At 30.1% G+C, this 14,011-nt stretch overlaps 1 protein-coding gene across 2 annotated transcripts in view; it reads right to left on the bottom strand.

Moving 5' to 3' along the window:
• The window catches only part of LOC118185924 (cotranscriptional regulator ARB2A homolog), a 133,258-nt gene that overhangs the window by 77,219 nt on the left and 42,028 nt on the right, over nucleotides 1-14,011 (bottom strand). For both annotated transcript variants that reach the window (XR_015041574.1, XM_035355894.2), the window contains exon 9: nucleotides 13,848-13,964. Coding sequence is in view for 1 of the 2 variants with exons in the window: in XM_035355894.2 (XP_035211785.1) it covers nucleotides 13,848-13,964 (117 nt within the window). In the remaining variant the exon portion in view is untranslated. The remainder of the gene's footprint in view (nucleotides 1-13,847; nucleotides 13,965-14,011) is intronic.

The following is a 14,011-nucleotide window of genomic DNA, read 5'->3' as shown; positions in this document are numbered from 1 at the left end:
GTTAAGCAACTTCATTTTTTCTTTCTTAGAAAAAAGAAGTGAGGTCTTAGAAAACATCACTAGAAATATATCACAAATTAACAAGGTTTTGAATAATTTGAATAATCTCGCAAATTTTCCATATAATAATGTTGAAAGCTTTCTAGTTATATCTAACAACGGAAAAGTTTAATGCAGAATATGTCATTTTATGCACTTAATATATATATAGCATTCAGAAACTTTACAATTAAAAAAAAAAAAAAAAGATTTCAGCTTGTTAGGAAACATAAGCTCTAGCTATTTTTCTAACTGCTTGTAATCCTTTCACATGGTAGGTGACTGTAAATAAATAAATGAAAAAAAAATGTTTGCCTTGGGGGTTGGCATTACTTTCTTACTTCAGTATACTAGTGCTAAAGAGAGAGATCCTTCTAGAGGACTTACAGTTTTCTCCCCTCTGCTTGAACTGTGAACTGAACCTTCAACTATCATTTTCTCCTTCCCCAAGAGGGTAGATGTAACAGGAGGATCAGAGAGATACAGACCCCCCCCCCCAGTTTCATAATCTTCTATGCCAAAGCTCTCTGATCACTTCAACTAAAAACAAAACTGTACAGCTATAGTTTGCTTTTGCAATACCAGAAATTATCAGTGTCCCATACTAGCAGTTTTTAGACTCTTGCTCTGCAAGCTAACTTTGTTGCTGCCTCATGTGCTGATGCACTGGGTTTATGAAAACAGAAAACTAATACTTCAATTTCTGGATTTAATGAATGAATCACAACATACAAGTCAAAAATAAAAGCTAAAATATCAAATAAGGAACAAAAATTTGAATGGATTTTAAATTTTCTTATTGTCTTTAAAATTACAGATATCACTTTATCAAAACGCCTAATGATTTTAAATAATACCATTCCAAAAAATATAGAATTGGTTGATTCTCAGTCTTTTAAACTGAAGAAAATAGATTTTTAATAGGTGCTGAACTATTTAAAAAAATTTTAAAAACAGGAAAAATTATATCCGAAGATAATGGATTGCTTTTGCAAGAAAACATGCTTGGATACATAGCTTCACACACATTAGAAACTAAATTCGTATATTCTGGTGTATAAAGCACACTTTTAATACAAAAAGTGGATCAAAATTTACAGGTGCACATTATACACTGGATATATGATAGACTTAAAAAGAGCATAAAATAAATATTGAATTCTACATGTACCTAAATGCTGTTACTAACGATTTTAGAGGTTTTCTAGGACCCAGCTGCAACACTTTCTTTTAGGATAGGCCATTTCATTATTCTTTTCCACAAATTACATTCATTATTTGGCATGTTAATTATTGCGATATCTTTTTTCTTCCACTCACATATGGAGCTTTTACCCATATCATTGATGTAGTGGTGTAGAGAGGTGTGTATTCATTGATGTAGAGTGATGCTAGATTTTATGTCATTTCAATGTGAAAAACCAAGCTGAGAAATTGCATTTGAAAGAAAGGTTACAAGATTTACTCTGACAGCATTTTAATTATTAACATACTACCTAGGTATAATTTATGACTATTAAAAATACCTACTTTAGCGATTTTATTTTATTACTTTTCAGTACTTTCTGATAATCCATATCTGAAATGAAAAACTGCAGCAAAACAGCACATCAAACTGCAGTAAAGTAGTTATGTGGTAAACAACAATTTCGTTAAGAAGAATTTATGGGGAAACCTCAGACAACAATAGAATAAAAAAGGATTTCTAAAAAAAGATAAGTGATTAATGATGTTTCTCACTTTTTAAATTTTACTGATTAATTGTTCTTGTATGGAATTCTTAGTATACTGGCATTTTGAAAATGCTGTTGCCTTTGCATATTCTTCTTCTTCACAATCACAATAGCCCCCTTACATGCCTTGGCTGCCTCAACCATGTGCTCCTTCCAGCATCTTATACCTGCAGCGACTCCAGTTTTTAATTTTCAATGTCATCTAATTATCTAGTCAGTGGTCTTCCTTTAACTTGGGATGCCTCAGGGTTTTTGAACATCAAGATCCTAGATTATCTTTCTGATTTCTCCAAACATGGCCCAGCTACGTTATCTATAACTACAGATGGCTTGTGTTATTGGTGGTTGCTTATAAAGCTTGTACAGTTCTGAACTGAGTATTTTTTACAGGGTACGGTAAGGCCTACAATCTGATATGTCAAAAAATTAGATTAGAGAAATTAGATCGAACTTGATTGGTTAAAAATTAATTGCCAACCCATTTATCAATAAATTCACAATTTTCTGATGGGGGGTGCAGATCATCAAAAAGCACCACCATTTCTAATACTTAATTATTACAGTTATTTGTAATTCATTCTTCATTTGTCTGTTACAATTTTCACAATCCTGCTTATATTGACACAAACTTTTAATGCTGGTCATCTGATCTGGTTAGTAACAGTGTATCATATGATCATATTAATTTATTTACAGTATTACAATTATTCAATAAAAGTATAGAATTTTAGTTGTATTTAAATTTAGGTAATACTTTAAATATGTAACTAATATTTGGTATCTCAGATCATTACAAATAACTTTTTTATGAAGGAATTTCTTACAAATACATGCAATATTATCAGTAACCCTCTCAGCATTACCGACGGATTTTTCCGTTTTGAAAGATGGCTTTCCAAATTGTCACACACAGAATATTTTGCCAGCTTTTGATTGATCCGAAAGCGTTTCAAACGAATTTTTCTGCCTTGCATTTGCCTCCTCAAAATCGTCGAGGACGAAATATTCTATACTGTCGTGCCCCCCAACCACCTGTTGCGCTTAATTGGTAGTGGGGAAACAGTGATTGCTAGAGAAAGATGTTACAATGGGAGGGTCATAAATAAAAACATTAAATACAGCCGTACCATCTGCTGAGTGGAAGGCGATTTTCGTGCCGAAACTGGAATATACTAAAAAGCCTTCAACGCAAACCTTTGTGTATGCGAAAAATTTGCGAAACAAAATTTCTTCTGCAAAAGTAAATGCAATTTGCACGGAACCCATGATTAACTTTTAAAGTATTTAGCATCACCTAATTTACAAATAATTTCTTTTAGCATAGAATAAATACTTAAACAGGTATCTTACAATGACTACAGAAACAGAGAAATTTGATATAATTTTTATTTTAGTTGTGCATATTGATTAAAAATACTGTATATTTTACTTACTATAACAGTTCACAAAAAGAGTTACTTCAATATATATTTTGAGTAATTGTTCTGAAACAAAAATGAGATTTTTGAAAAAGTTCAAATTGTGTAATTCCATTTTAAACTAATGCGTCATTTATATATTTGTATTAAATTCATTTAGTTGTGTGAATGTGAAGTATAGACATTTTATTATTGAAATATAAGGACAAGGTGCATTTCCTTAAAGAAAAATTCATTTACTTTTCTGATTTCTCGTCTAAAATGAACTACAGAGAAATTTCCTTGGCATGATTTGAAAATCATTCGCAAATAATATCGTATTTGATTAAATCGCTTTTTGGTGTTGATAAAATAAAGTACTGAAGGTACATGAAATCGTATGATGCACTTTTTACCCTAAACAAAATACTTCCGTTTTACTGAAAGTGTTATCGAATAAAAAGGTCGGAACAATATTTGATTATGAATATTTTACTATTATGAAGATGTGTTTACTTCCAAATTTTGAAATGGTTGGGACATAAAATTCTCAGCAGGTAAGAGTAAATATTTATGAAAAATAGTTGTTAGTAGAAAAGAAATGTAAACAGCTTTTTATAAAATCATGGCAAGCATTATACGAAGGTGGAAAAAATATGATGGTGATCTGGGGATGCAAAAAATTTCAAAAAAGGAAATAAGAATTTCTGATTATTTGCCTATATCAAGATTTGAAATGGCACAATTAGATGCTCAGATAAAGATAGACAACTTTAACTTTCATGGAGGACTTTGGGTGGGAAAACAATTTGCTATTTGTGACTACGGTTTATAATTTAAAAAAAAGGGAGGGCTGTCTCTGTATGGGAAGGGATGCCTTCTTGAAAATACACGTGGGAAATCGCAATTCCAGATTAAACTACTAGTGTTGAGTGACGTTACTACTCGTCCGCTAGTGGACGTTATTTACGACTAAGGACTGATGAGCTATGTTAAATTAGGTACTGATAACCATTTATTTTTAAATTAATTAGTTAATACTTGTGATTGGGGTTTTACTAAAGAGGTCTATATATACATGTATTTTTAAAAATCCGTTTTCACATCTTATTAACATTTTATGTGCAGTTTCAATGGTATCCTTCCTTCACGTCCACTCAAATAATTTCACAGCCTAAGAAAAAAATAGAACTATTTAAAATTTAATATCTATGCTTTGTTTGAAATATTTCTCTTTGGTTTGGTTTACTCGAAAAAGCGCTTGAAGGCTATCTGCCAAAGAAGGAATGCCTTCATGGAGAACTGTCTAAGAGAAACTCCTATACATGTTACACAATGGAAAAATCACGAAAACGTCCATGCAGCCAACCCGTTCGCTGGGATTCAAACCAAACTACCGGTGTTCAGCAATTTTACTGCTTGGCCGTTGGTGGGCATATCACATTTTGAGATAATTATCATAATAATATATGTTTTAATAGGCATCAATAACAATCAATACTCTTGGCTCTGTGTCTAAGAGCAGTAAAGCTTCAACTGAGGACTTTGTAAGCAGAACTGGCTCAAATTTCTGTAATTAATGCAAATGTAGTAATATTATTCTTGTCACTGTCAATGATACTAATCGTAGGATTTGGTATTCACTTTCAGAGCAAAAATACATTGAGAAAGAAATCAATTTGGGGACAAATAAAAAAGAAATGATGAAATAAGTATTATAAAAAAGCAAATTTCTTATATCTTGGGTCATTTGTTACCATTTACTTTGTGTTTTAATATCTTTTCATATTTTATTTTAGTATTGTTGTATCAATTCTTAAATATTTTGCAAAATGCGAAAAATTTTCTAAATTCACAAATTCTTTCAATTCTAAATATAATTGTCTTTCCCAGTTTTAAAAATGTATTCTTGGTATTATAGAGTAACAAAAAGACATAGTATTCACTAAATTAATGTGTAATTATTGTTAATTAAAGTGCATTTTGGTAGTAGATTCATGATAGTTGTAATGAACACATACTTCAAAAAGATTGCACGACTAAACTATTTTTTCACCGTTCTGGGCAGAACCATGGTTCCAATTTCAAATAAATAGATAAATAAATAAAAATAAAATAGGCTTTCGCACAACGACAGTTTTTGACTCATTTTATTACAAATGAAGCAAATTTCTTTTCGTTCTGCAAAAGAAATAAATATGTCAATAAATAATATGTTTTTCAGTGTGCTATTAGAATAAGAAATCCATACTCATCTGACGCAAATTAACTGATACAGTCAAAAGTCGTTAATCCGGACTCGTCGGGACTTCGGTGATTCTGGATTATCGATTTTTCCGGATTATAGATCATCAGTTTAAATCTGGTAAGATGGCATGCAGAAATTATAAAATTAAAAATATGAAACCATAATTTATGAAATAAAGAACAATTATGATCTAAAAGGTATAAAAATTTACCAAAAAAAAAAAAAAAAAAAAAAAAAAGCCTAATATTTATTTGTTTACTTTATTAAACATTTCTTTCAATGTCAGTTGTTTAAGTTGCTTCGTTTTATGTGATAATACTTTCTCTTTAATTCTATAAACAGGCATAATTTCTTCTTCAGTTACAAAGTTGCGCTGTTGAAGTCCTATAATTGCTGTGTTGAGAATACCGACTAATTTGTCAATCGAAATGTTTTGTTTTCAATAACCTCTGTGTCACTTTCTTCACTATCGGAAGCGAATTATAATGACGAGGAATTTGATTTAAATCATAGCAAAGACAGAGTACATCGAGATGAAACACTACATTTAGTAAGGAATTATAAGCCAAATAAAATAAAAACATCTGCCCTGAAGATAAGGATAGTGCTGACAGATCAATTTCCAATTCATTGCGCACCGCATCGTTCCCCCCCCCCAGAGCAGTGTGAAATTGATAAACAGATTTCGGAATGGTTAGATAAACAAAGGATTATGCCTTTATCCATTTTTTGCAGCAATTCCACTTTTTGTTTAATGAACTTCGAAACATACTTTCGCTTTGTAGATGCTTTACATATTAGTAAATATATATCGGAAATTCTATTTGACATAATCGAAAGTCCAAGCTTACTTTTATAAAATTGCTCTAACAGTCTGCAAAAAATAATAAGCCGGATCCAATTCGAAGATTAAGGAACAACGCAATCTGCAACATTAAATGAATTAGATAATTTTAGCTTAGCTTATACCATCCGTTATACATTAAATGCGCATGCGTAAACATATTATGCGCATGCGCACACGCATATTCGCAGCCGTGAAGGTCTTACGCGCATGCGTCAACGTGATGCATGCGCAGAAAGTTTGTAGCTTTGAGGTCCGGATTAACGACTTTTGACTGTATATATTTTTAATCAAAATTTTGCAGGAGAGATTTCAAATATTACTTTCAAGCACTAACTACACAGAAGTTGCATTAAGTTTTTAAATGCAGTTTTTGATCATTTCAGCATCTTTTATAAGTGCTATGAACTGTCTTATTTCCCTAAATTTTCTTTAGCAAGGTAAGGAACAACACATTCAATGGCACTTTTTTCATACAACGACTTTGCAGACAGTTAAATTTCACACATGGCTCTCATGCATTCGTAGACGAAATAGTCCATAACTGAAAGCCTAATTTTATTCAATTAATTTCTTATATTGAAATCATAACCGCTTGTACTCTTTTTAAGATGTTCCCAGATAAAGAGGCATTCTTCTAAAATAGAAATAAAATTATTTGAGATATAATTTTTCCTTCTCAAAACAAACTATTTATTTCGCCAAATTATGATCGAAAATAATTTTAGAGCTATGAAATAAATTTAAGAAGAGGAATAAATATTTTTAAATCCATTCAGTTGCATAAGAAAGTAAATAATGGCAGCACAACATTATAATGCATCATCATAATATCCGCTGAGAGTTGTAAAAAGTTTCATTCCTACTAAATGGTTTATATAACTCTCCTTTTATAAAAGCTCGAAAAAGAGAATATATGTATATCATGTGCATTTGGTGAATTAATATATTAAAGGCATTGTTGCATATAATATAAATATTTGCTTGTTATTTTATGAAATAGAGTGTCTGGAGCCCATTCAAATACCCTGTAGAATTTTAACAAATTATTTCATAGGATACAAATATGGACATGCTTTATATGAAATATGCAAATCTCATGCAAATACAATTATATTTCATTAAAATTAAGGATTATGAAATTTATTTTAAGATAAATATATTACTCTACATAAAAAAATCTGCAGGCATCTTTTTATTCCCATTATTTTTCTATTATTATCATCACAAAAAAATAATAACAGTCTTTATCTTACAATAAGCTAATCAGATTAGTTTAAAAATATGACCTGTGAAACTTTTTATCCTCCTTGCTTCAGTTTTTCTTATGACAGTTACGCACTTTCTTTAACTTAATATAAGATCAGTTATTTTAAATACTTTTCTAAAATGTTTTATAAAAAATAAGAAAATAATGCTAGCGCAAAATATTTGGTTGAAAAGTTATGTAAAGCTGGGTTCACTACCCAAACAAATAAAAAAAAAATGAAAACAAAGCTTTCAGATTTTATATTAGGTCCAAACAGGCAATTTGTTTCATTTACAGACATATACATGTTTCGAGAGCATTTGGGTTAATGCCACTTTCGGCTAAAAATATTTAGAAACAGCATATAATAAGAATTTCCGATACACAGGCTCGCAGGCTGTAGACAAAAATGTTTTATTCCTTACAGTGTTGCCATTGCTCGCTTTGAAACTGTTGAGCTTTTTAATCAAAAATCCTTTAAAGCTTTACAGAATATGAAATAGAGAATAAAAACAAAATCCAGATTCTAAATTCGGGCTTCCAAGTGTCCTTGTTTGGGTGGAGGACTATGTGATCCAAAATGTGATGGCTCTAGGTAACGTTTTTCCGCAATGCGAAAAACATACATACGTTCATGTAGATTCTCATTATTTAGTTTCTTTAAATAAATACAGGGTGATAATATTTGGTGGCAACAGTTTGAAAAGTGATTCGGGCATTTAAAGTGATTCGACGCAAAATGCTATTTCAAAACTAATAGTCCTTCTGTACTACCGCTCATTCGGACTTTAAAACTAAAAACATTAAAATAAAATCCAGAAGCTTTCAGATTTCATATTACGCCCAAAGGGACTTTTTTTGACGCTTTGCATGTTACCTTTATTTATTAAATACCATATTCTTCGCTATTAAAGCACATAAATTCCAATTCAACAGCAACATCATAAAATATTTAAAAACAGCATATCTTTAGAATTTCCGATAAACAGTCTCGCACACTGGAGATAAAAAATATTTTATTCATTACAGTGTTACCACTGCTTTTTTTACAAAATATGAAAGAGATAATAAAACAAATTCAAACTTAAAAATTCAAGTTTCCAGTGTGCATATTCGAGTGGAGGATTACGTTACTCTTAATTTGTTGGCTCTAGGTACTGTATTTTTAATAATGCAAGACATATATTCATGAAGATTCTTAATTATTTAATTTCTTTAAATATAATACAGGGTGGTAATATTTGGTGGCAACAATTTAAAAGTTGATTCGCTGTTTATAGTGAAACGGTATAAAATGCCGTTTTGAGACTAGTAGCCCATCTGTTCTAGTGCCCCTTTGGGATTAAAAAAACTATGATTTTGAAAAATAAATTTGTAAATATATATATATATAAAATTATAAAATCCATTCTTAAATTTTGTATATATTATGCACATATTTATTATTAAATTGAAGCATTTTGCAGAAGATTTTCCTACAAAGTTGAACTCAAGAAATTCGTTCTTACATTCGGTTGAACATTTTTCTCCTATGATATAGAAAAGTTTAGCCTTTATTTCTAAAAACAGATCAAGTATTTTCAAATAGGGTGTATGTTGAAAAGAAGCGGTAATGCAAAACGACTAGAAGAATGAATAGGATACGCGTTGAAATTAGAAGAGGGAAGAATGAAAGGCAATGTGCATTGCCATTCCACGTATTACATATGGTACCTTTGATGAAAAAGACTTCTTTTCTGCTATCCAGGGAAACAGTACACCCTGGACATGTATAACTATTATCTGTTTCTGTTCGTATAACTGGGATCACATTGTGAAATTTAGAATGATCCGAAAGAAAATTCGAAAGTGCAATTTACATTAAAATTTTTCCAATATCGATATTACTTGCTAATTGCATTAAAATTAGCTAACTACAGAGCACAAGAAATATAGTAAGACTAAAATTCTCTTATTGTGGGTGTCGAGTTTAGTACTGCATGCGAATAAAATTTTTGAACTAGTCTAGTTGAGTCTAGTTGAACCTTGCTAATAGCCAAATGATAAAAAACTTGCTGATAGTTTAGTTTCATTTAGGTTCGAACATAGATGAATGGGATGACTGCATCACAGGTATTTTGTGCAATTGTGCATCACAGGTATTTTGTGCAATATATTTTCTAAGTCAATTTCCCTTAGAAAGCCCTTCATGATGGCAGCCCTGATATGTTTGCAACAAGTAGCTCGCTTATGTTCTGCAATATCTAAATAGTATAAACTATTTTTTATTGAAAATGAATAAATTAGGCGTTAAGTTTTGTAAAAAAAAAGTATCTTGTTGAATTTTAGTTTCTTACAGCAAAGAAGGGAAAAAAAAGATTATATATTTATTTCTAACTGAGCCAGCCAGCCATGCGAACAAAACTTTGCTTATTTTAGTTGAAGTAGAAATATATTGTGCATTTTGGTTAATAAAAAGGTTTTACACTTCAGTTTTGCCTTAAAATGTCTGTTTTGAATTTTGTTTTACGGAAATTAAAATCTTTAAATTTTTGTTGCAAAGCCTAGATAGGGAAAACATTCTTTGTATAAAAAAATAGAAGTCACACATGTACGTAATAATAAATAAATATGAGCCTACTTGAAGCAAACCTGTTGCCAAGACTTTCTTAAATATTCTGATAGATTGTGATCATATTATCTCGGGTATTCGTTGAAATTAGTTGAATTTTTGTTTCAAAGCTTTCTTCTACTTCATTCTTTATATAACTTCTAATATTCACACTTTGAGCATGTATATTAACACATAAATATTCTTGAGAAAAACCTAATTGAAGGAAAATGAATCTAATCATGACCAGTTATACAATTTTATTTTAAAATTCGTTATCATTTGCATTTTTTTTAGCGCAAACAGAATTTTTTTCTTTTCATATTTCAAAATTTTCCTTATTTACACCCTTAAAAATAATTGCATATTATTATACTGAAAAATGAAATTTAAGAATGTATAGAGTTCTGGGAAATCTTAATTCATTATACCGAAAACCAAATTATAAATATAAATATTTATAAAACTTTATTTTTCTGTATTAGGTAACTACACTGAAAGTAATACTGATAGAAAATGTTTAGTAAAACTATACATTACCTCTATTTAACTATAATATTTTGAAAAAAATATTTTCAATTTTCCGACTGGACATACAGAACTTATATTAAATAAAACGCATCAAGAGCGTTGGCCTATTAGCGAATGAGCAATAAAGTCTCTGAACACTGATAATTCAACTGAGGATTCGAGTTTCGGCAAACAAGTTCACTGCATAGGCGTTTTCTTTGTTTTCCCCACGTGCAACATGTATATGAGACAGTTTCCCTCAGAAATTCCTCCACGAAGACATCCTTACCCTTAGGCATATAACCTTCGAGTGTTTTGCCATAGTCAAATTAAATAAAATTAAAAAATACGTAAGCATCATGTGCATTAGACTAGTGTCTCTGTTTAATTCTTTCTATATATATAAAAAGAGAAAGAATTAAATCTATAGAGATTAATGAAACCATAAGAATCAATCTGTCAAAATCCGATGCCTTTTTTCATTAATGATCTTATAATTTTTCAACACAGGAATTTCTGAAATCACCTGTTTATTTGCTCTTAGCCCTCCCTGAAAAAAATAAGTAGTGTAATAGTAAAATATACTGATATTATCTTAGATTTTAAAGAAAACAATATCATTATGACACAATTAATAAACTCACTGCTTTCCTTACTGATGGCTATACACAAAAGCAAAAATTGCATGACAAAAACTTAGACTAAATTAGTCTAAGTATTATTAATTATGATTAGCAAATAAACAAGTTTTTTACTTCATGTTAGTTAATTAGTTCTGTCATTATATGAAATAAATTGTGAAATATTATTTATATTTGTAGCTTCAAATAAACTCTGGATTAAAATACCCAAAGTTGCAAATAGAATAAGAAATTTTCTAAGTTAACAAGATATTTGACTTTTTACTTTATTAAAAAAAGTAAACTATCGAAAATCATATTGTTTTAGTGAGAATATATTCCTCTCATCCTAGCAAGCAATCGTATATAAGAGGCAAATTCAATAATTAAAGTGAAGAGTATTAGAAACACAAAAATATTTTGATATTACTGCCATATGCACATTGATTTCCATAAAATTAAAATTATATATATATATATATATATATATATAATCACGCCCCCACACACATGTATACACACATAAAAATGGAGGTTTATGAATGGGAAAAAAATTAAACATTTATAATTTTAATAAAAAATTAAACATTCATAATTTTTTTCTTTTAATTTGATGAAATTTTCACCAATACTTTTAAATAAAAAAATAAACAATGCATCATATTAACCAATTTTTGATACAGTTGAAAAGACAGCAAAATACTGTCTCAAGTAATTTTAAAACAGATTTAAATTTCATTTATTCAAATTTTCGATGTTGATAATTAGTACTGAGCTGCGCCCCAAAAAACTGAAAAGTTTCACATTTTAACAGTCAACCAAAAGGGTTTGTTAAGGTTTCTTTACACTTTTGCTGGTAATGGTCTGCTGTGTCATGCACTTTTTTTTTTTTTTTTTTTTGTCTTTTTAGCATTACAACATTACTATTAAGCGTCATTTTCTTAGCACTTAAGCTATATAAAATTCAACAGCAGCATAGGTTAGGTTAGGTTAGGTTATTTAATTACGGCAAAGCCTCGAGGGCTATCTGCCTAAGAGGAGGGATGCCTTCGTGGAGGACTTTCTAAGGGAAACTGGCTCGTATACACGTTACACATGAGGAAAACCACGAAAACACTCATGCAGCCAGCCCGTTCGCGGGATTCGAACCTCGGACCGAACTACCAGTGTTCAGCGACTTTACCGCTCGGCCGCTGGTGGGCCCAACAGCAGCATAGAAGCACAGGTTTAGAATTTCCAATACAATGTTAAGTGTTGGTATACACTTTTTCTATTTTTTTCAGTCTTTTTAAAATTTATCATATCAATGTTCAGTTTTTCTTACTAAGATGGCTTTACAAATTTTTTTTTGTCCTTTTATTATTAACGTTTCATGTGTTAACATTATTTATTAAATATCGCATTACCTGCATTTATTCCACATAAAATTCAATTCAACAGCAAATTCACAAAATATTTAAAAACAGTATATCTTTAGAATTTCCAGTAGATAGTCTCATGAGCTGGAGGAAAAAATGCTTTATTCCATACAGCGTTGTCAGCGATTACTTTCTACACATTTAGTTTGTGAATAAAAAATTCATTAGTTAACACATGCTAACTACTTTTGGCTGAACCGGGGGGGGATTAAAGGCACTTCAAATAAAGCTATAAAATTTTTATTGCGTTTTTCCACAGCCTGTTTGTGTTCTTACTAAGATGGCTTTACAAATTTTTTTTTGTCCTTTTATTATTAACGTTTCATGTGTTAACATTATTTATTAAATATCGCATTACCTGCATTTATTCCACATAAAATTCAATTCAACAGCAAATTCACAAAATATTTAAAAACAGTATATCTTTAGAATTTCCAGTAGATAGTCTCATGAGCTGGAGAAAAAAATGCTTTATTCCATACAGCGTTGTCAGAGATTGCTTTCTACACATTTAGTTTGTGAATAAAAAATTAATTAGTTAACACATGCTAACTACTTTTGGCTGAACTGGGGGGGGGGTTAAAGGCACTTCAAATAAAGCTATAAAATTTTTATTGCATTTTTCCACAACCTGTTTGTGTGAGCAAGGATTTTCTTCCATGTTATATTTGAAAAATAAATGCAGAACAAAATTAAAAGTGGATCCTAATTTACTGTTAAAACTATGCGAAATATGACCATGACATAAACAAATTGATCTCTCTTAAACAGGCCAAAATTTCCCACTAAATTTTAGAATTAAAGTATTATAACTTTAATTTTGATAAGTAAAATTGTTACCAATTTTTTATCTAAGTTTTTTTTATGTGTGGCTTTTTAATACAAATAGCCAATAACTTGTGCAAATGGCAATATATATATATATATATATATATATATTAATTAACGTTTCAATTGGGAAACTTTAAAATAATCATTGTAAAATGTAGTGGTGTACTTAAAATTTTCAATTTTTGTTTAGACTGTACACGTCAGTCTAAAGACTTAAGAACCACTCATTTACAGTGATTTGACATAAAATCCCCAGACTAATAGCCCTTGTTTGGTTAAAAACTCTTAAAAAATTTGCAATGAGCCAATATATATATATATCAGGGTCTGCATAATATAAGCATGCAAAAGAGAGTAAAATATCTTACTGTGCGTAACCATTCTATAAGTGATGGAGGAAGGCCTTGAGCAACTAGGCTGTGTGGTGAATCAGTAAAAGCGATGGCAATAACACGCTCTCGAAATGACTCAGGAAATGTTTTACACTGAAAAGTTCACAAAAACATTTTAGTTCTTGACATATATTTTTGTA

Source organism: Stegodyphus dumicola, chromosome 6 (genome assembly GCF_044657685.1).
Source record: "Stegodyphus dumicola isolate Sdum_Otavi_A_Nest chromosome 6, ASM4465768v1".
In the NCBI taxonomy this organism is placed as follows: domain Eukaryota; kingdom Metazoa; phylum Arthropoda; class Arachnida; order Araneae; family Eresidae; genus Stegodyphus; species Stegodyphus dumicola.
This window is presented reverse-complemented; position numbering and strand designations above follow the sequence as displayed.